The sequence below is a fragment of the Balaenoptera borealis genome, assembly GCF_965194805.1.
Source record: "Balaenoptera borealis genome assembly, chromosome: 13".
Lineage (NCBI taxonomy): Eukaryota > Metazoa > Chordata > Mammalia > Artiodactyla > Balaenopteridae > Balaenoptera > Balaenoptera borealis.
In genome coordinates, this window is record NC_138870.1 from 11073650 (window position 1) to 11096342 (window position 22693).

At 46.3% G+C, this 22693-nt stretch overlaps 1 protein-coding gene across 6 annotated transcripts in view; it reads right to left on the bottom strand.

Annotated features, from left to right (window-relative positions):
• HEBP1 (heme binding protein 1) overlaps positions 1-22693 on the bottom strand; it is a 48296-nt gene that overhangs the window by 10399 nt on the left and 15204 nt on the right. For 2 of the 6 annotated variants that reach the window (XM_082348895.1, XM_082348893.1), the window contains exon 4: positions 7598-7718. The exons of 1 other annotated variant lie outside the window; for it this stretch is intronic. In XM_082348895.1, coding sequence (XP_082205021.1) covers positions 7598-7718 — 121 coding nt within the window. Of the gene's footprint in view, positions 1-6120; positions 6229-7597; positions 7719-13158; positions 13758-18965; positions 19105-22693 lie in introns of those variants that run through there. 3 more of the 6 variants (XM_082348892.1, XM_082348894.1, XM_082348896.1) reach the window with 3 other exon arrangements.

The following is a 22693-nucleotide window of genomic DNA, read 5'->3' on the forward strand; positions in this document are numbered from 1 at the left end:
TTAAATGGAAACCATCTGCAAATAAATCAGAATCTTAACAAACTCTGGACAAATTCATTCTGCAGTTGTGTTTTATCATATAAAGGCTCTTTAACTTTATTTTTTATTTTTAAAAATTTATTTATTTATTTATTTATGACTGCATTGGGTCTTCGTTGCTGTGCGCGGGCTTTCTCTAGTTGAGGTGAGCGGGGGCTACTCTTCTTTGTGGTGCGCGGGCTTCTCATTGCGGTGGCTTCCCTTGTGTGGAGCACGGGCTCTAGGCGCGCGGGCTTCAGTAGTTGTGGCACGTGGGCTCAGCAGTTGTGGCTTGCGGGCTCTAGAGCGCAGGCTCAGTAGTTGTGGCGCATGGGCTTAGTTGCTCCACAGCATGTGGGATCTTTCCGGACCAGGGCTCGAACCCGTGTCCCTGCATTGGCAGGCGGATTCTTAACCACTGCGCCACCAGGGAAGTCCCAAGACGCCTTAACTTTAAAAAGCTTTTTTTTTTCCTCTGAGAGAAGATGATTCTAGGGAGAAGAGTCCTCCCCTTTACTTGCTTTGGGCATAAGCACGGTCTGTCTGAAGCTGTAAAAGCTAATCTGAAGTTTACGTTAAGCATAAAGGAATTTTCCAGATGCTAAAATGTGACATCCAGGAGGATTCACTCAAAGACCCTTGTGAGCTGTGAAATTGCTGTTAGTAGACCAACAGGAAGATTTCCCATTTAATTCTTCCAAGAGGACTATTTTGGTGGCCCTGTCTCTCCTCCGGCCCAGTTCTGGCTGGCCTTTAGTCATGGCATTCCTCACTGTTGTGAGGTTTGAGCTCCTGGTGTGCTGGTCTTCTAAGGAGATTCCTCCTGACCCCCTGATGGCTTGAGGCAGGTGAATTAATGGGTTAATGACCACAAAGCCCTTTGAGCACCTTAGATAAAAGAACTGTCACAGGTACTAATTATTGTTATTTTAAAATCTGGAGTCATAGGATTAGCCTATCTGCTCTGGGCCCTAAGGAAATGAGGGCTTCCTTTGCTTACTCACACCTCCTTACTTTTGTCTTTTATGTGGTGACAACATCACACCAAACAGCTCAGATATGGCTTTGATAAGTCAAATTATACTGATTACAACGAGTCCATTGAAAATGGAGATAAAACAGTCAAGAGGCTAAACGCCTTTTGCCAAACATCTATTTGCATTGTTTCCTTCTCCCAGAAACAGAGCTGGAGGGAATGTTAGAGGTGACCTAGTCTAACCCTTTCATTAATAATAATAAGGAAGCCACCATTATAACATGAAGAATTTAGCAATAAGGAAGCAGAGGCCCAGAGAGACGAAGGGACGTGCCCAAGGTGTGGAATGTTAGAGGGAGACAACCAGTGTTGTCTGACTCCTGGTCCCATTCTTGCTGCTGTACGAGGTTGCTTTCCTGACACTTCTCACCTCGTGAGGACAGGCCCTAAGAGAGATAAGCCCTTAGATGTGATGAGTCGGTCAAGACGTGAAAGAAAAAAAAAGATTAGGAGAGTGCATCACATACCCTTCATCCCCAAACAGCTGTCATGGCAACCATGTGAGGACCAGCTAGCTGTGTGAGATGGGGTGAGTCAGCTGGGGACATCCTTCACTCTTCTGCTCACTGCCCTCTCCAGGGCTGGCTTCATGGGGGTGCCACCAGTGCCCTTGTTCAGGGCCCAACACACAGAAGTGTCCTGTACTTGGAATCTAATGCTTTGCTGTCACTGTTTTGAAATTCTTATTAATTTAATGTTTGAATTTGTGTTTTATCAGTGAAGTCAGATGGGACAATGGAGCAGGCACTGGGGGCTTGGAGCCTCGGCTCATGCATGACCTGCCTTCCATGGTGTCTATGTCTCATCGCCCCCCTGTCTCTCTGGGACAGGTTCCCAGCCACCCCTCCATGCCACCCCAGGTGCACTGGGTCACCTGGTTTCCTCATTTCTGCCCCTGTCTCTCGACTGCTGCCACATTCCACCTGGGCTCACCTGTCTGACGTGGGTTGGGGTGATGGGCCCTTGGAAACAGGGGATTGACTTATGTCCAAGCAGGGTCCTACATTTTCATTTTGCTCTGGGCCCTGCAAATTATGTAGCTGGCCCTGGGCAACTCCTGCAGTTTTCTGGTATATGATGGCTAACTTGATCAATTTCCTATCAGGATGTTAATGTTGTACAGTTTAATTGTATATTATAATGTGCAGTTAGTTGTGAAGAACCGCAGTGTTTTATTTGGGTCAGGAAATTGTGAAGACTCTCAACTGAGTATTATTTAATTAGTATTCAGAGTATTTTGGGGGAAGGAAGTTATCTGACATTTTTCCCCCAGTTGGTGGCTATTATAACTTCTTTTTTTTTTTTCTTTTTTGGCTACATTGGGTCTTCATTGCTGTGCACAGGCTTTCTCTAGTTGCGGGGAGCAGGGGCTACTCTTCGTTGTGGTGCGTGGGCTTCTCATTGCGGTGGCTTCTCTTGTTGTGAAGCACAGGCTCTAGGGCACACAGGCTCAGTAGTTGTGGCTTGCAGACTCTAGAGCGCAGGCTCAGTAGTTGTGGCGCATGGGCTTAGTTGCTCCACAGCATGTGGGATCTTCCCAGACCAGGGACCAAACCCGTGTCTCCAGCATTGGTAGGCAAATTCTTAGCCCCTGCACCACCACGGAAGTCCCTATTATAACATTTTAATTGAACTAATATACATTGCTCTTATACTGAGTTGTTTTATCATTATTAGTAGAAAGAAGATGATGGGAAAATGTAGAGGTATGTTCAAGTTCAACTTCTTGATCAGGAAGTGTAAACATGACAATATTGAGAAAAATGCTGACCAATAAAAAATTTTATTTTATTTGAGCTGCATTCTGAAAAGGAAGAAGTAGATGCAAAATCTTATAATGAAGATTATTTAAGTGTGATTTAATAAAATATGCAAAGCTTAACAAAAATGAGAGACAACATATAATTTGTGATGAAATTTTTACAAATGAAAACTTAAAATCTTCAAAATTAAAAACACACCCGAGAAAATAACATGGTAACCTGTCAATAAGTCCCTCATGTTTCCAAAGGGAAAACACATAAATTTATCAATGATTTCTAAGTTGTCATCTACTATTAATGAAAGAGACTTCTAATAATCTATTTAACAACATATTAAGTGGCAAAAAGGAAAACGGGTCACACAGCTGCTAAAAATTATTCTTCCAGTATGTATGGAATAGTACATATGATTCTTGAGGGTAAAATGATAAATCAGCTGACAAATTAAAAATTAAACCTCTTAGTATCTCATAATATCTAACCAAATCTGTACTACTGCAGAACATAGTGAAGCAACGTCTTAATGCAATTATAGTCTGATATAGAGTTTGTGATTCAGCTTGATAAAAGCACTGATATAAATTTCCAACACTTTCGATTAGATCGGATATGAGTGACAAAAGGATTTTTTTCTTTTTTAAAAAATATCTTTATTGGAGTATAATTGTTTACAATGTTGTGTTAGTTTCTGCTATACAACAAAGTGAATCAGCTATACGTATACATATATCCCCATATCCCCTCCCTCTTGAACCTCCCTCCCACCCTCTCTATTCCACCCCTCTGCCACAAAGCATCCAGCTGATTTCCCTGTGCTTTGCGGCTGCTTCCCACTAGCTATCTATTTTACATTTGGTAGTGTATATATGTCAGTGCTACTCTCTCACTTCGTCCCAGCTTACCCTTCCTCCTCCCCATGTCCTCAAGTCCGTTCTCTACGTCTGAGTCTTTATTTCTGCCTTGCCACTAGGTTCATCAGTATCGTTTTTTTTTAGATTCCATATATGCGCTTTAGCATATGGTATTTGTTTTTCTCTTTCTGACTGACTTCACTCCGTATGACAGACTCTAGGTCCATCCACCTCACTACAAATAACACAATTTTGTTCCTACAAAAGGATTTTTATAGGGGATTTTTTGTGGTATTTAATTTCACTCACAACTGGATTAGATATGATCTCTGAGTTGGAAAATATATATATATTTTAAAAATAAATTTATTTATTTATTTATTTATGGCTGCATTGGGTCTTCATTGCTGTGTGCGGGCTTTCTCTAGTTGCAGCGAGCGGGGGCTACTCTTCGTTGCAGTGCGCGGGCTTCTCATTGTGGTGGCTTCTCTTATTGCGGAGCATGGGCTCTAGGCGCATAGGCTTCAGTAGTTGTGGCTCGCAGGCTCAGTAGTTGTGGCTCACGGGCTTCAGTAATTGCGGCACGCGGGCTCTAGAGCACAGGCTCGGTAGTTGTGGCGCACGGGCTTAGTTGCTCTGTGGCACGTGGGATCTTCCCGGACCAGGGATCGAACCCGTGTCCCCTGCATTGGCAGGCAGATTCTTAACCACTGCGCCACCAGGAAAGCCCGAAAATATATTGTTAATTCAGCTGTTTAAACTGGAAAACTGTAGAGGAATTATAAGCTTAGACAACAAATATGACCAGAAAAAATGACTAACAACCATGGTTTATTCATCATGAAGCTTTGGCACCTAAAGAAATTTTACTTGAACCTCACAAATTTATTGAAATCAAATGAAAAGCCAGTGAGCAAAACCTTTAGACATGTTTTGTTCAGATGTTGGAGCTGGCTATATCCATTTACGTACACGGTGGAATTCCTGGTTGCCCGAAGGTAAAATGCTGAGCTAAGCATAAAACATACGCTCAGAAATAAGATGTAGATTTCTCGAACTGAAAAACTATCTCATTTGGCAGATATTTTTGGACATGGTATTCGGATAATAAAAGTGCACGTTTAACTGATTTTGGGACATTCTTAAGTACAATTTTGGAAGAAAATCGTGATATATTTTAACATGTCAAACACATTCAAGGATTCCAAAAGACGTGGTGGTTTTAAAAGATGGCTGTAATTCATCAAGAGATGGGGTCAAATTCCCCTCCGCTTGAAGCCCTGGCTGGCCTTAGTGATTCTCTTGTAACCAATAAAATGGGGTGGAGGTGATGTTGTGCACATTCTACCAAGGCTAGGTCAAAAGATGCCTTTGCAGCTTCAGTTTTGGTCCCTTGGAATGCTTGGTCTCTGGCTGCTTTCTCCTGAGACACAGTTGCTTTGTTCTTAGAATCCCAAGCCACACAAGAGACCACATGTAGGTTCTCTGGTCAACAGCACCAGCTGAGTCCAGCCTGCCAGCCATCGTGGCCAAAGCAACAGACATGGGAATGGAAAAGCCAGTTGGGAAATGGATCCTCTTGTTCCAGCGGTTCAATTAAACCTTCACTAAACAGGATTTATGTACATGTCAAATGCAAGACTTACTTGCATTGCTATGAGTTTTCTACAAGTTAACGTTTATTTCTATAGAGTTCTAAAATAGCCTAGTCGAAGCCAAAGGCACACATCTTTATAGGATCAGGTAATCTCAGAGGCACCAGCGTTCCATCGAAAGGATGTTCATTCCAAAGTCTTTAAATTTTCCTTATAAAGAAGGTAATTCTAGCTGCTGTATGTTCCCAACATAATTGTAACACATAGAATGGAAGGTTATAAAGTCAGTTTGAATGAAATAAAGTTAGAGATACACATTGTTACATTTTGCTTTTCTCTCAAGGTCACAGTCATTACTTTTGCGAGGAAAATATGAAGTTTGAAAGAAAAATGTTCGAATAAAAGATCCATTTGAGGGACTTCCCTGGTGGTGCAGTGGTTAAGATTCCGCACTCCCGATGCAGGGGGCCTGGGTTCGATCCCTGGCCAGGGAACTAGATCCCACATGCATGTCGCAACTAAGAGTTTGCATGCCACAAATAAGGAGCCTGAATGCTGCAACTAAGGGCCGGACCAGGGCTCGAACCCACGTCCCCTGCATTGGCAGGTGGATTCCTAACCACTGCACCACCAGGGAAGTCCTTTCTAATGACTTTTTATGAGCATCTATTTTGTGCCAGCCACCGTGCCTGTGCTTGAGCTATTGTTACCAGGTCCAAGCTCATACTGCTCGCTGCATGACAGGCCAATAAATTGAGAGACGAGCTGTTGGGGCAAGTAATAGCGACTTTACTTGGAAACCAGCAGACCAAGAAGATGGTGGACAAGTGTCCCAAAGAACCATCTTCCCCGAGTTAGAATTCAGGCTTCTTTTATACAGAAGGGGCGGAGGTAAAGTCCTGGTGCCTGCCAGACTCTTCCTGCGGCCGTTCAGATGTGGGCCTGGTTAGGATGTTTCTTGCAAGCTAAACAAAGGTATTTTAGCTTAAAGTTCATTACCTGGGAGGTAGGGTTCCAAGAGATGGGCCATTTTATGTAATTTAGTGATTAACTTGTAATTCTGATTAACTTGTAATGGAATATAAAGGTTCTTCCCTATTACAATATCATTATCACATGAGGCTTAGGGCCCATCACCTGTATTCAAGTTGCTTACAGACTGGGGGTGAGTAGAGGGTAAGCAGGTAATGAAAACAGCAAATATTCTGTGTGTACACCAGCGAGGGGGTCCGAGAAGACGTTTCAAGAGGGAGAGATGTCTAAGCTGAGGGAAGCTTTGTGAAATGAGGGGTAAGAGAGCTCCAGACGGAGGAAACAGCCCCCATGATGACCAGCGTGAGCCGTGGCGAGTAGGTGAGTGTGGACGAAGCACCAATGGGTGAGAGAGAAGGCGGCAGAGGGTCCCAGGCCTTGTATTTTAAGGAGTACGGATGCTATTTGGAGAGTAATTTTATGTATTGTGTTTAGCTTTATATTGCATTGCATTTAATATAATTCATTTATTTACTTCTCCAGCACATCATTATGGAGCATCTCTATTTCTTTTGCCAAATCCTGTGGCTATAGTGATAACCAAAAGAGACATGTTTCTCGTGCTCAGTGAGCTTACAGTTTGGTGGGAGAGCAGCCAATAAAACAGCAAAAAAAAAAAAAAAGTATATATATATTTATATATAAATATTTACTGATTGTGGAAAGTACTATAAAAGATGCTGTGATGGGGAACAATGGAGTGGGGTGCCTCTGTTAGGGTGGGTTGGGGGGGGGCCTCTCTGAGAAGCAGAGACCTGGAGGATGGGGAAGAGCCAGCCACGCCCATGCAGAGTGGGAGAAAGAGCGTTCCAGGCAGAGAGGTCAAGATGGGCAGGAGCCTGAAGGTGCCATAGAGCGTGGAAATTTGAGAAATTGCAAGAAGCCCATTGTCTGCATCACGGAGGGTTTAGCAAAGGAGGAGAGTGGAGATGGAAGTGGGCATCAGGTGGTACAGGCACTTGCGACCCAGGGAATGGAGTCTGATGTCACAGGAAACCACTAAAGGGCATTAAGTAGGGAAGATGAATTGTATTGTGGAAAAATCACTCTGGCTGCAGACTGTCTAACCTCATAAGAAACACGAGGCATTTGAGAATGGATGAGAGCACCAGGATAGGAAGCAGGAGGCTGTCTCGAGAGTCCAGGTGAGCCGTGATGGTGGCTATGAGTTTCCTAGGGTTGGGTGGGGCTGACAGAGAGTGCCAGTAAGGTTCAAGAGGCCCTTTGGAAGTGGACTCTCTGTCTGGCTGGTGGTTGGGAGACAGAGAATGAAGGAAAACTGGGCTCCTGGTACCCACACACCTGTTCCACCAGCAGCCTTCCAGCGTTTATTGGAAATCCATCCTTCCAGTTGCTCAAATCAGAAGTCTTGGACTCATCTTGACTTTTCTCTTTCATGCCGCATGTATAGATCCTGTTGGTTCTATCTTGAAAATATATACAGACTCTGATCACTCCTCACCACTTTGATGTCACCAGCCGGGCCTGAGTCACTGTCATCTCTTGTCTGATGGCTGAAGTGGCCTCCTCACTGGCCGTCTGCTTCCACTTCTGTCTCCCAACCGCAACCCTGACCCTACACCTCTTCCACTGTATAATCAATACAGCAGCCAGAGGGGTTCTTTAAAAAGTTGAGTTTGATTATGTCAGCCCTCTGCTTAAAATCCGGCAGCAGGCTTCTCTATTTTATAAGAGGAAAAGCCAGTCTTTAAAGTGGCCTTTAAGGGAGTTCTCTGGCGGGTCCAGTGGTTAGGATTCAGCGCTCTCATTGCCGTGGGCCTGGGTTCAATCCCTGGTCTTGGGAACTAAGATCCCGCAAGCTGCACGGTGCAGCCAGGAAAAAAAAAAAAAAAAAAAAAGAAGAAGAAAAAGAAGTAGACTTTTAAGGCCTTAAATGACCAGGCCCTTCTCATTACCTCTCTGACCTTAGCCTTTGCTTATGCCGTTTCAGCCTCTCTGACCTGTTCCATAATCACACAGGCTTGCCTTTCTTAGCGTCTTTGCACTGGCTGTTTCCTCTGCCTAGAATGTACTTCCTTCCCCCAGACAACCAACCACAGGGCTGCCTTCAAGGCTTTGTTCCCTAAGATGCCTCCCCTGACCATACCTGTCAAAGTTTCACACAACCCTCTCCATCCCGTACTCTCTAACGCTGCCCAATTTCTTATCCCACTCTACTTTTTAATTTTCCACAGCCTTTATTACTTTCTAAAATATAATGTAACAAAGAATTGTTCACTCTCTCTATTCCCTACCCTACAAGGGCAAGGGGCTTTGTCTGTTTTGTTCACTGATAAATCTAATTGCCCAGAACAGTGCTTGGCATATGGCAGGGGCTCGGGAAATACCTGTGAAATGAATGAATGATGAGAAGGAATTCAGAGTGTTTAGCCAGAGGGCGGAGCCAAATATCACAAACAATAAGCACAGGCTAAAGCAGGGCTAAGGGGGAAGACTTAGAGGCGGAGTCAGCAAAAGGTGTGTGGTCTCCTGGACTCCCACGTCTGACCGGGCACGGCTGGAGGCACTGAGCTGACTTCATGCCGCGGGAGAGGGTCCCCACTCCTCCCCACCCTCCCCTCCATCTTCTGTAAGAGACATTGGGAGGCCAAGACATCAAGTTGAAATGGGGGCTTTCCCGGGGAGGGGCGGGGAATGGCCCTGATGGCAGGAGGAATGTTCTGACCTCAGATGATAGCTGCGTGGGGAGGGGAAACTGCCTGAGGACCATCCAGCAAATAAGGAAGATTCGTCTCTTAGGATGAGTTCCGGTTTTTTTTTTTTACTTATTTTTTGGCTGCGCTGGGTCTTCGTTGCTGCGCGCGGGCTTTTCTCTAGTTGCGGCGAGCGGGGGCTACTCTTCCTTGCGGTGCTCGGGCTTTTCATTGCGGTGGCTTCTCTTGTTGCAGAGCACGGGCTGTAGGCGCGTGGGCTCAGTAGCTGTGGCTTGTGGGCTCTAGAGCGCAGGCTCAGTAGTTGTGGCGCATGGACTTAGTTGCTCCGCGGCATGTGAGATCTTCCCGGACCAGGGCTCGAACCCACGTCCCCTGCATTGGCAGGCGGATTCTTAACCGCTGCGCCACCAGGGAAGCCCTGATTTCTGGTTTTTTGACTTGAGCAAGTTCTTGAATAGTGGTGCTATTTAGAGAGTCGAGGAAGATGGAGGGAGGAAAAGGTTTGGGGGGACGGAAGAGTCTGAGCCAAGACTTCTGTTCTGGGCGTGTCGAGTCTGAGAAATCTGTGAATTACTTGTGTGGATATGTCAAGCAGGTCACTGGATCTGTATGTCTGGAGCTTATAGATTTATTTCTGCCTTTTTGTACTTTTTTAATGTCCAACTTCCTGTTGGCATCGTAGATATACACCAAGCTGGATGGCACACAGGTGGACTGGCTATCACTCTCCATCCTCATTTCCCAGCTTGCTTTCAGCAGTTGCAAGAATTGGGAAACACAATCATTCATTTACTCATCCCACAATCATACACTGAGCTTTTGCTGGGAGCTGAGAGTACAAAAATGAATACTACTAAATATCAGCACTCAGGAAAATCACATTTAGTCGGTGAGACGTGCTGACAAATACTTGAGATTTATGTACTCTGAGATGTGTGTAACTTAAAGGATAAATTAATACTTCCACCTCCTGCCAGAAAGAGACCCTCAAAAGAGAATGGATCTTAGCAGTGCCTTATGAGACCTTACAAGTGGTTATTTCAAAGTGTTTATGCTTTTTGCCACAAAACATGCAGGACAAAACTTGAGGGACAGTTCAGAGTATGTCTCAGCAATGAACCCATTTCTTACTTCTGCATGCCTGAGGGTCACATTTTGAAAGGAGATGGGATGCATAAAAAAATCAAGTCAGGAAAAGAGATAGGCTGGAAATGCACGCTTGGGAGTCACCAGGACATGGATGGTCAGAGAACCAGCGGGCGTGATCTGCATCGTCACAGATGGGCTCATCTTGGGAGATTGTGCAGAGTGATGTGATGCGGTAATAAGAGGACAGCGTGTGTCATCCTCCCTTCCCCCACCTTGGAGAACGCCAACATTTAAGGGCTGGGCGGGAGACAGAAGCCAATGAAGGAAGTAGGGAAGTGGTCAGAGGTGGGTGCACCTGGAGATTGACAGGTTACAGGTGCCAAAGGAGGAACTCAAGGGGGAAGGAGAGGTGTCAGTGTCAGCTGGTATAGAGGAGCATCCAACCCAGTAGGGAGCAAAATGTGCCTGCTGGACTTTGTGGATGAAGGTCAGTTTCAGAGGAAGCACCTGTCTACGAATGGAGCAAAGGAGACGAACACTTTGTGCGTGGAGTGACTTGTTAGGCAATTTGTGGGGGAAATGAGAGCCCTGACATGGTGCCTGGAAAGCCAGATGGGACTGAGGCAAGGTTTTCGTCTGTTCACATTGGACCGTGCGAGTGAGCATGATTATGTGGTAGGAGGAAAGCGCCACGGAAGAGGGAGAGACTGAAGTCATAAGGACAGAGTAAAACAGACGGGAGTTCCGAGGGAAGGGAGAGACCTGGCTCCCAGCACAAGTGACAGGATTCGCCTTGGCTGGCAGGTGGGACACCTCATTCTCGAGAGAGAGGCAAGGAGGCAAGGAAGGCGTGCACCACTGCGTTGCAAGCTGCTTCTCCTAAGAATGAAACGGACTCCCCAAACCCTCCTTCCTCCACAGAGCCCTTGCAGATGCATCCAAGTGCTGAAGGGTCCTCCTGATTCTTAGAGTGGCTGAGGCTTGGCTGGGCTCTGCCTCTGGTTTAGGAGACCCCATTCATTTGTGGCAAATACCCTGAGTGGGTCCACAGTGTGGCAGCCCGGAGGAAAGGATTCTGGGAGTGGAGACAACATGATTACATACACGCATTGTATGTTCAGAGGCACATATGCCGGGGGGTGGGGGGAGAGGGAATTGGATGACGGTGGCCAAAAGGTAGAAACTTCCAGTTATAAGATAAGTAAGTCCTAGGGATGTCATGCACAACAGGATAAATATAATTCTCACTGATGCCTGTTACACAGGAGAGAGGTTAAGAGAGTAAACCTGAAGTTTTCTCATCACAAGGAAAAAATATTTTTTTAAATTTCTTCAACGTTGGTTCTTTTTTTTTTGTTTTTTTTGGCTGTGCCACATGGCTTGTGGGATGTTCCCCGACCAGGGATTGAACCAGGGCCCCGGAGGTGAAAGCCCAGAGTCCTAACCACTAGGCCACCAGGGAGCGCCCATTTAATGTTGTTTCTATATAAGATGCTGGATGTTTACTGAACTTATTGTAATAATCATTTCATGATGTATGGAAGTCATTATGCTGTCCATTTTAAAGTTCTACAGTGCTGTATATTAACTATATCTCACTGAAACCTGAAGAAAAAAAAGTCCATATTTTGTAGACATTATTTAAGGTGGGACAATGGTCCTGTGTTAGTACACCAGAGCTTCTTTTAGCTCACTTTTAATCTATAGAGGGAGAGAAGACAGACAGGGCTGCTGATGTGACAGGGGGCAAATAGGTTGCTGCTGGGTCTCCGAGCTGTTTCTGGAGTTATAAGTTCATGGAGTTTGTTTATCTACGTTCCAGGCAGCGGCATATGCCCTAGGGACATAGGGATTATATCACTGCCACAGTGGCTGAGCCTCGGAATGAATGATACAGGGAACAGGGAGTATCCACCCGGTACACTCACTTGTACAGTCACATTCTGCCTCATCTCCTATCTTGCCAGACAAGGAAAACAGACATTGAACTGAGTGTTCAGCAGTATTTGGTCTTGGAGTTAAACTGCCTGCATTTCGATTCTGGCTCAGCTGGGTACCATCTGTGTAGCCTGGAGCGTGTTAATGAACCTCTCTGAGCTGCTCCAGTTCATCTGTAAATGGGGAGAGATGACAGTGCCTGTGACTGCCTCATAGGACTGTGGTGTCTAATAAATAAGGTAATTCGTGTAATGAGTTTGCACAGTGAATGCTTAATAAATGTTAGCTATCAATAACTCTTATTTTTAAAAATTCAAACATATCTACATTAAGAAGACTGAGCGTCTACTGTACACGTACCCTTACGCTAGGGGGTGATGTGGGGACTATAAATCACTAGGAAGAGGCATGTAGCTGGAGAGATCAGGGAAGAATTCAAAGACTCTTGAGCTGGGACTCGAGGGATGGGTAGAGGATGGATAGGGAGACGTGGGGGGCGGGATTCTAGGTGTGGGAACAGGGTGAGTAAAGTGGGGGACAGTGTAGGGGAACCCCACGGAGCGCTGTTGACAGGGCTGGCCCTGCGCACCCTGGGAGGATGGCACGCCCTCCCAGTGCTGTGACCCACTGGCTCTCATCCTTACTGGCTCACCCAGGCACTTGGTTCCAGCTTAGCTACTTTCCCCACCGCCCCTCACAGCCTCGAGTCCCCTTTCCTTCTCTGCTGGCCAAGATGCACATTGATTCTTTCACTTCTATCCTCTTCAGTTAACGAAACTGGACCCCAGCTTTTCTAACGTCATCTCACCATCCTGCATAAACCCTCTGGGCAGGTCTTCCTGTCTCCACGGTTATGCATCTGGGGTAGTGATTTTTCTTCTTGGTCTATCTTTGTGGTCCCTGGAACCCTCTGTGGCCCACAGCTGCAAACAGTTTCCTCAACTTCAGAGCATGGAATCACTGTGACACAGTCACGGTAAATGTCTGTGGTTTAGAGATGATCAAGCATGTGGTGCATGTTCTCCTTCCCTGGGATCTTTGGGCTTCTATTCTGAAGGGCTTTGGAACTGTAAACACAGGATTCCTGCGACAGTAAACACCATCAGTAGTATCTATACACCTGTGGAATCTTGGAAAATAACTACACTTCGGATTCGTCTCAGCTGTTTAAGTCAAAGATCTTTATTTCCAGTTTCTTTTTAAAGAAAGCTCTTATAAGAATCAGAGATGAAAGATCACACGTAAATCACACTTCTTCCTCAATAACAAAAATACGGTTTCAATAATTTTTAAAAATCAGTTTTTAGGGATCCAGAGAGCTGGGAAAATGCTGCTGGGTTTTTCTGGTCTACCGCGGAATTTTCTAAGTCATTTAGAAGGACGCATGTGTATCGTGGGTGCCTTATTTCCCTCCACGAGAACAAGAGCCTCAGGATCTGGAACGTGCTTATTTCAGGAAATTGGCAGTGACTGATTGGCTCTGAAGGAAAGTCGGCCCTGCTGGAGCTGCACAGGGAACTTCATTTCCTCCTGGAGGAAGTGGGCACAGACGCAAGCATCCGGGGAGCTCGGGTTCAGCCAGTTATTCATTGCTCTTCACCAGCCAGACCTCGTTGCGGCGTCCGTAGGGCTTCATGGGAGGGTCATACCCAGTGCAGAAGTAGAAGTCACTCCGGCAGGTGGCTGTACCCTCCAGGGTGGTGCGCAGCTGGGCGGCACGAGCTACGTAGTCAGTTGCCCTGGCATAACCGCCAAACTGCCTGAGGACACAGAGCAAGTCACTGGTTCAGAAAGGACAGGGTCTCTGAGAGGGGGGGGGATTTCAAAAGAGTCACTCACTACTCTTATTATGACAAGCGTGCTCTAGTTGTTAAGATTTCAGATCTGCCCCCTCCTCCAGGGGTGGACTGAATCTCACTGAGCGTGAGCCTCGTTTGTAAAACTGGGATATGTTTCCTTTTTCTTCCAATCGGTTATGAGCATTAACTACAATCACGGATGTAAAAAACTCTAATGCAGGGCCTGAAACACAGTACATTCGGCCCTCTGCATAAGGGGGGCGGTCTGTACCCGCAGATTCAACCAACTGCAGATTGAAAATATTTGGGGAAAAAAAAAACATTCCAGAAAGTTCCAAAAAGCAAAACTTTAAATTTGCCACGTGCCATCAACTATTTACATAACATTTACAGTAATAGGTATTATAAGTAATCTAGAGATGATTTAAAGTAGATGGAAGGACATATGTAGATTATATGCAAATACTATACCACTTTAGATAAGGGACTCTTGGATTTTGGTATCTGTGAGGGTCCTGGAACCAGTCTGGAACCAGTACTGTAGTCGGTACTAAAGGCGAGCTTCCCCTCCCTTTCTGAAATTTCCTGAAGAGATGGGAGGCTGACTTTTCCCAAAGCCATGGCTTTACCCTTTTCTCTAGCTCTCTCTGCTGCCCCAGTCGCCTCTCTTCCCTGCCTCTCTGTCGCCAGCTGTCGGGGAGGAGAACCAAGGGAGTTAGGGTGGAGCTGGAGCTCAAGTTTCTCCCACTGCAGAGCAGTTCTAAGGACAAGTAGCAGCTTTGTTAAAAAACAGAGCTACCTTGTGACCACCTAAAGGGGTGGGATGGGAGGGTGGGAGGGAGACTCAAGAGGGAGGAGATATGGAGATATATGTATATGTATAGCTGATTCACTTTGTTATACAGCAGAAACTAACACACCATTGTAAAGCAATTATACTCCAATAAAGATGTTAAAAAACAAACAAACAAACAAAAAAAACAGAGCTACCAAAGGCAGGGCCCCGAGGCAAGCTTTAAGCATGCCCCAAATAAAGAAATCACTTCTAATAAATCCTTTCTCCTGATCAAATCAGGAAAGCCTTCTTTTTCTAGAAAGTAAAGATGATTTTTCCTAAATCAGGCTTTTCTCTTGATGGCAGAAGGTGGAGACAGAGAAGCAATAAAGTTTGTCTTTTCACGACTATTATTCTCTCCTTACGTCACCTGCCTTCTCTCCAAAATTCATCCCGTGACCTACCCTAAATATACCACTCTAAATCTGGGGCTGCATTAAAATCTTTACTAGCGTCAAGCACATCCCCATTTCTAACGAGCTTTATGACTCAAAGGTCCGAATCTGCACCAAGCCAAGATTCGGCCAAATGCATTATTTTGGGTGGGGTTCTCTGACTCATGCTTTGCTCTTTTATAAGCGGTTAGTCATGCTCCCTAAGCATTCAGCACATTGATTACAGGGTTACTGTTTTGAAAACACCCAGGATTTCATCTCTAAGGAGTTGGTTATTCTAATGTCTAGACAACAGCTACAGAACATGGACAGGGCTGAGACCAATTTGGGAGACAGGAGGCTTGGTCCTTCAAGTTTATTGAAGGAAGGTTATAAGGCAGATGGAGAAATGTGAGTTCTAGCTTCATTGAGGCTCAAATGAGATAAAACTGGATTAGGAGGCAGAGGATGAATATTAAGGAAGGACTGTTCTGACAATAAAAGCCTGTAAGACACTGGGCTTATTTTCGAAGAATGGCTATAGATTGAGGACCACCTGTCTGAAACGAATCAGATGCTGGATGGGGGTGGGGTGGTCAGGTGTTAAATGCCTCTGCAGCCCCCTCTCACGCTGTGATACTGAGCTGTTTTCTGTGCAAATCGATGATGTCCGCTCTTTAAGCTACTGGGTTCTACAAACATCCAAAGGAGTGGTCCTCAAATATCTTCATTCATCAGCTGAGAGGCAAAATGGCTAGTTGTGTGCTCACATCCTACCTCTGCCACCGTCTAGCTCATGGTCTTGGGCAAATGCTTGCATTTCTCTAACCTTCAGGTCCGTCATCTGTTCAGTAGGAGTGAGGGCGTCAATTTCAGAAGGCCGTGGTAAAGATTAAGAAAGAGAAAACCACGCAAACTCCTCAGCCTCCTGCCCGTCACGTGGGAAACGCAGAGCAAACAGTAGCTACTGTGGTTACTTTGCAGTTTGCTCAGAACAGTCGTTCAGTTCCCTGACGCCCGAGGCGAGAGACATAATGGTGACGTAAAGTAAGATCCTGAACCGAGCGAGAGAGCTTAATGACGAAGAACTGGCTCAGTTAACAACCTCAACTTCTCAGTGAGGCCTCCTCTCAAAATGCTTTCAATCTTGTAACCCCACTCCCTTTCCCCATTCTTCCTTTCCCCTCCCTTCTTTCCTTCCTCCCTCCCTCCCTTCCTTCCTTCCTCCCTCCCTCCCTTCCTTCCTTCCTCCCTCCCTCCCTTCCTTCCTTCTTTCCTCCCTTCGTCCTTTCCTATCCTTTTCTTTCTTCAGTACTTCTCACCTTCTAACATACTATATAATTTATTCTAACATACTATATAAGTTATTCATTGTTTACGGTCTGAGGCCCCTGGTAGAATACAGGTCCCATGAGGGCAGGGATCTTTGTCACTCTTTGTCCACTGGTGTATTCTGAGCACCTAACACACATATTAGACCTCTTGGCTAAATGAACAGTCTGGGATAAATGACAGAAGTTGCTGTCTTCAGGCTGATAGACCTAAAGATGAGGGCACTTAAGTCTGTTGGCCTCCATCTTCACTCACTCATAGAATAAAATCTGAAGCACCTACTAAGGGCACAGTGGTGGGAATTCAAACAAACAAAGTGGAGGGACTGGGGCCATGTTGGAAAGGGCCTTGAAGGTCACGCTAAGGACTCTGAGCCTGACCTTAGATGCAAAGATGGACTCAGGAAGGGGTTTTAAAGTTAAGGGACTGCCGTGATCAGACTGTATTTTGGAGAGACCCCTCTGGGGTGGGGGGGTGGGAAAATGAGGGGAAGGGAGTCACGGGAGGCCCGGAACAGCTGACCGAGGGATGAGGAAGGCCTGGACAAAGGCAAATGTGGGAGGTGAGCCTGGGGTGGGGAGAGGCCAGGGCGGGGGTGGGTTGGAGGGAGTCAAGGATTCTCCAGGGCTTCCAGTTAAGTCTCTGAATGGAAACTGACACCGCCACCCAGAAGAGGGATTCGGGGCTGAAGAGTCCCTTTGGAGAGGAGGGGTGGGTGGGTTTCTCATCTGGTTTGGGGCATATTTCTACGAAGGTGCCTATATGAAACGAATTCGTGCAACAATTATTGAGCCCCTAAGCGTGTGCTGGGCACTGTGAAATCTGCCTAGACTTGGGTAGGAACTGGAGTCAGAGATACGACCGGGGAAAGAGATGGGTCTAGCGACAGAAACTTGGGCGTCCCCCGTGAGTAGGTGCTGGCTATGGTCACAGCGAAGAGGGGGATGAGGCCCAGGTGGTGAGCATACAGAAAGGCAGCAGGCTGTTCTCAGAAATCCTGGTCCCCCGGTGCTGGGAGGAGGACGAAGGCTCGACAAAGGCCACTGAGAAGGACCCACCTGAGTCCAAGGAGACCTGGCAGAGAGTGATGCGGAGAATGTCATCATTCAGGGATTCTTAAATTCATTACCAGAAAAAAAAAAAGACCCTTGACTTTTATAGTTTTTCCCAGGCTGACTAAGATGCTCATAACGAGGATGAAAATTTCCCTATTGCTTCATCAAGGAAGCATTCTACTGGGAAACGAGCAAAGCTGGATGAGCTGCGGAACAGATCCACGTGTGCCAGTCTAGCCAACTGACTCGAACCCCCATCACAGAACCGCATGAACAAGCCAGAAAACCAAACCCTCCCAGGCGCAGAGCCCTAGGATGTGAAGGAGGCCCAGCTCTGGCTGCCTCGTTCCCCGGGCTCAGCTTCCACGCTGCACCCCCAGCTCTCCAAGTCCACGGGCACATCTGACTGTGAGTTAAGGAATGCTTGTAAAGCGCTTTGAGCTTCTCAAAGGAAAGAAACAGGAAGTCTATACATCATTTCTGCAAGCCTGTTAACAAGTGTCTAAGTCTCCCTCTTCAAAGCTGCTCACCACCAGGGCTCTGTAGTGGGAGCTCAGTACTCCCAAGAATTTGGTTACCATGGGAACCGAGGAAGGACACACATGCCCTGGATTCCAGAAATACAAAAGGAACTGCCTAAAAAGTTCTGGAAGAGTTGGGGTGGGGGGGATGATGCAGGCTTCATTGAGGCGGGATAACAGATGGAGACTTTGGTCCAAGGTCCGAAGAATCAGAACGTGTTACCTTTCAGGGAGTGCCTGGAGCAGGCATGCAGCGAGGAAGAGGAGAAATGGAATGACTCTGAGCCTGACCATCCGACGTGGCCTAGAACTTTCACAATCAACAGGTCAGCACAGATTTGTGGAGAGTCTGCCATGCACATAGCCCTGTGCTAAGCAGGAGAAGCATAAGACGAAGAGCTGATAATTCCACATCAACAGGAAAGAAGCTTAACACCGTATGGCATTTCATTCAATCAGATTGAACCAGGCTTATCGAGTTGAGCATCGCTCAAGCAGGAAACACACGCTCGAGAGCACAGAGCCGTAAAGACGATGGGGAAGACTTTCTACCCCGGCGAGGTCTAACTGCAGTGGTCAGGACAGAGACACACATACAGATTAGGCAGGGCAGGAGAAAACACCAGAACGCTCTGGTGTGTACCAGAAGGTACACACAGAGCGCTCTGGGGGCAGGGAACAGGGAAGCGTTGGCTCTGACTTAGAACATGAAGGGGAGGGTGCTATGGACGTGATATCAAGCTGTTATCTCTTGAGCGTCTCTTCTGATGCCCTCAGTGAACAACATGACAAAAATTCCTGCCCTCACAGAGCTGCCAATGAGCAGAGGTTGGGGAAGGGCTGAGAGGAGCTGGGTGAGTGAGTGAAGGTCTGGGAGTGGATGTTGTATGTGTGTGTGTTTGAGGCGGGGCTTGGGAGGTGTGGGTGACATGCTCTGAGGCTAGGCGGACCCCCGGAGTGGGGCTGTGTTGTGGAGGACAGTACACGCCACAACAAGGCATTTTACTAGGCTTCACTGCCTGGCCAAACATCTGGGGACCCAACCCAAAGTCCACCCATCCCCCTTCTTATTTTATTACTATCTTGGGCTTGGTCCCAAACCTCGGATGTGCCTCGGGCAGAGTCAGGCGAGGCCCACAGCCAGAGCCAAACAGCAGGGGGAAGTAGTGCGATCGGTCCTGTGCTTTAGGGCTGGCGGTGACAAAAGGACGTCTCAGAAGAGGCAGAGGTGGAGGAACTAGAGACACTAAGGAGGCCTCGGCAACGGTTCAGGCAAGAGGTGATGAAGACCGTGGCCGTGCGTTTGGAGGGGAAGGCACAGCCAGGAGGTGACTAGGACTCGGTCAACACTCATGTGGAAGATGAAGGAGTCGGGATGGATGTGAACGGGATGGGTAGGATGGAGGGGACCTCTAGGAAGACAGAACACTGGGGGTCAGAGGTGGGAAGGAATGTGAGTTCCAATCGGACATGCTGATTTGGGATCCACCCGAGGAGGTTTACACGGCGATGCTGCCCAGAGAGCTTGGGATAAAAGGCGGCAGCACCAGCCATGTTGATCTGGGTTCATCCCCCTGGAAATAGTGACTGAAGCCCCTTCCAAATACTAGACTAAAGGGACAACTGAGCAGCTGTGGGGGTAGTGAACGGTGATGGATTAGGTTTTAGATACAGAATCTTATCACTGGCGGGGCGCTCAGAGGGGACGGGGCTTAAATAGCAGAGGTACCCAATAAACATTTGTCAAACGCAACCAAACTTGCCACTTGGGACAAACGTTGCGTGCATAACTCTCGCACATCTGATCAGATGGTATTTGAATTCCTCCAGGGCAAGGGCTTCAGTGTCTCATCATCTGTCCATTTTACTCTGAGACAGATTATGCCGGAATGTATGTATACATGTATTTATTTATTTATTTTATTCTATTTTTTGTTTTGGTTGTGCCGCGTGGCATGTGGGATCTTAGTTCCCCGACCAGGGATCAAACCTGAGCCCCCTGCATGGGAAGTGTGGAGTCTTAACCACTGGACTGCCAGGGAAGTCCCGAATGTATTTATTTTTGAGTAGAAATAGGCTTCCCTATAATTTCAGTTCAGATACCACTTCTTATCTCTGGAACGGCACTGTCCTGAAATATCTCGAGACATTTACTTTTTGTCTGTTTTCCCCACTACAATGTTTCTCCCACCTTAAGGGGCAGACGCTTTGCTCGTTCCCTGCTATATTTTCAGCACCTAAAACGCTTCCTGGCACAGAGTAAGTGAATGATGAAGATGTGATTTTTTTTGACTGAATGAATGAATGCGTAAGTGACCTCGCCTTTGTCTTCACATTGAGTCTGAGGAATGGTTAAGACGTTTAAGGGAGCTGGATGGAGGTCAGGTAGGAGAGTTACTGATGGAAGGGTGACAGCTGAAGCTGAAGCTATTGGGAGGGGCCGAGCTCTTGAGGGAGGAGAGCAGGAGGCAAGGTCCAAGACTTTCATTCATTTACTTATTCACCAGCTTTTCTGTTTTTAATTAAAAAAATTTTTTAAAAGAGCCTTCAAATCCCCCTTTTTGTTTTGTTTTATTTTATTTTTACTTTTTTTGGCCGCGTGGCTTGTGGAATCTTAATTCCCAGACGAGGGATTGAACCCGCGCCCTTGGCAGTGAAAGCTCAGAGTCCCAACCAGTGGATCGCCAGGGAATTCCCCTTATTCACCAACTTTTAACTGAGCACTTAGAAACCAGCCAAAGGCCCTGCCTGCAAGAACATTCTAGTGAGGGAGAGGACAGTAAATAAATGAACTAATAGGTATATAAAGCAGGTGACAGTAGGTGATGTGAAGAGAACTAAAGCTGAGTAAGGGGGTAGAAAAGGAAGGGGAGCTATTTTCGATAGGACGGTCAGGTGAGGCCCCTGGAAGTTGACACGAGAGCGCTTGGGTGTTGAGCAGGCCAAGTAGGGAAGGCTGTATCGTGTCACCCGTGGCCCAAACCTCCTGTGATACAGATGAACGCTGGAACCCTCTAGGAGCTTGGCCTACACTGGTCTGTAGCTCTCCTAGGCAGTAATATGGGAACACCCTAGAGGCTTAGCAGTTGGACCCTTTCTTCCAAACTCCTCTTCCTCTAGGCCGAACTTCCCAAGCTGCTGGTGGCCTCAGTTAGGGCCTGGTCATTCAGAGAGAGAAGCAACATTGGCAGCCCTAGAGGCGTTGCCTCAGGGCCGACAAAGTGCTGTCACATGCAAAACCTCACTGGACCCTCCCGACACTGCGTCCTAAGTTCTATTTTATAAATGAGAAAACTGAAGCTCAGAAACCCAAAGTTATAAAACTCATAATTATTAGAGTTCAGGTAGTAGCTTGACTTTTTTGTTAATTCTAGTAAAACTTGACCTAATTCTCAGAGGGTGGTGCAGTCAGGAAGAGAACAGGCTGGCATTCACTGAGTGTTTCCCTAACGTCCAGCAACATGCAGGCACTTGCGGATATTATATTTCATCCTCGCAACAACCCCATGGGGCGCTACTCTTACCCCCATCTCACGGATGAAGACACTGAGTCACAGAGAGGCTCGGTGAGATGCCAAAGGTCCTCTGGCCATTAAGCGGTAGAGCTGAGCTTGGAGCACAGGTCACCCCGACAAGGAGCTCCTTGTTTCCAACTCTTTCCTTTATACCCAGACATTTCATTAAGATCATGAAAGTCTTGTTAACACCATCGAACCTCTCCTGCTGTTGGTCTCTGTTGAATTGCACTGAGGAGGCTGAGCTCTAACCTAAGTGGCCTTTCTAGAACACAGAGGGAGGACAGTGGTCTGGAATGAGGCCACTCATCGAAGTGTGAGGACAACTCCGTTGCCTCTTGTGAATACTGAAAAAACTCTGATCACGTAAATTTTTCATAGCCTTCTATTCATTTAAACAGTATTTGTCATACATACTGCTAATCAATGGACATCCCTTCACAAGGTCATAAAAAAGGAAGACTGAGTTAAGGATGCACTATGTATTTGAAACAGTACTTGTGCCTTCTATTATGTCATCAACTCTGCCTTCCACAGAGAGGTACTATTAAACGCACACTTGACTGTGCAGTGACACCTAGTGGCTAGTTGAGGAATGAACAGATGCTAACTTAGGATCCGATGCTAACAGGTTAAAAAAAATTCATTGAGCCAGGCTAGATGCCGTCTTTGTCACTTTCCTCTCTGTTTAGGTTGCAGTAAAGGAAACTTCGACAGACCTGGCTTGAATAGCACCTTTTAAAGAGATTCCCTTTCCCACCATAAGGAACCAGGGTTCCTTGGAGAAATGGCTAATTCCAGCTCTGGAGCAAGAAATGTCAAGATGTGCTTGAAATATCCTGTCCTACCAGAAACCAAGGAAGTTACTGAAGATTACCAGGGTCATGTCAAAAGGACCAAGAAACCAACTTGAAGAGGTTCCCACTGGCCAAAGATGGGACAGTTTGAGCATCTGTGAGAATAATAACTGCAAAGAACTGAAACACATCAATTATGTTTGAATTCATACGTTTATATTGGTACTCAAAAACCAGAGATCAACACTGCCTCCCCTTTGGAGGATGGTAAGAAATGAAATCATTATTCTGAAAACTGATAAAGAGAAGGCATCAAGCTAAAGAGAAGGTATCTGGCCTTTTTTCTACAACTCTATCTCAGGGAAACCAAATAGTAGATGAAGGGAAGTTTCTCTTTACCAAAGTACTCTGGCTAATAAATGAAGAAGGAAAAATAGAGAATATTATCATTTGACAACCTTTAAGGAA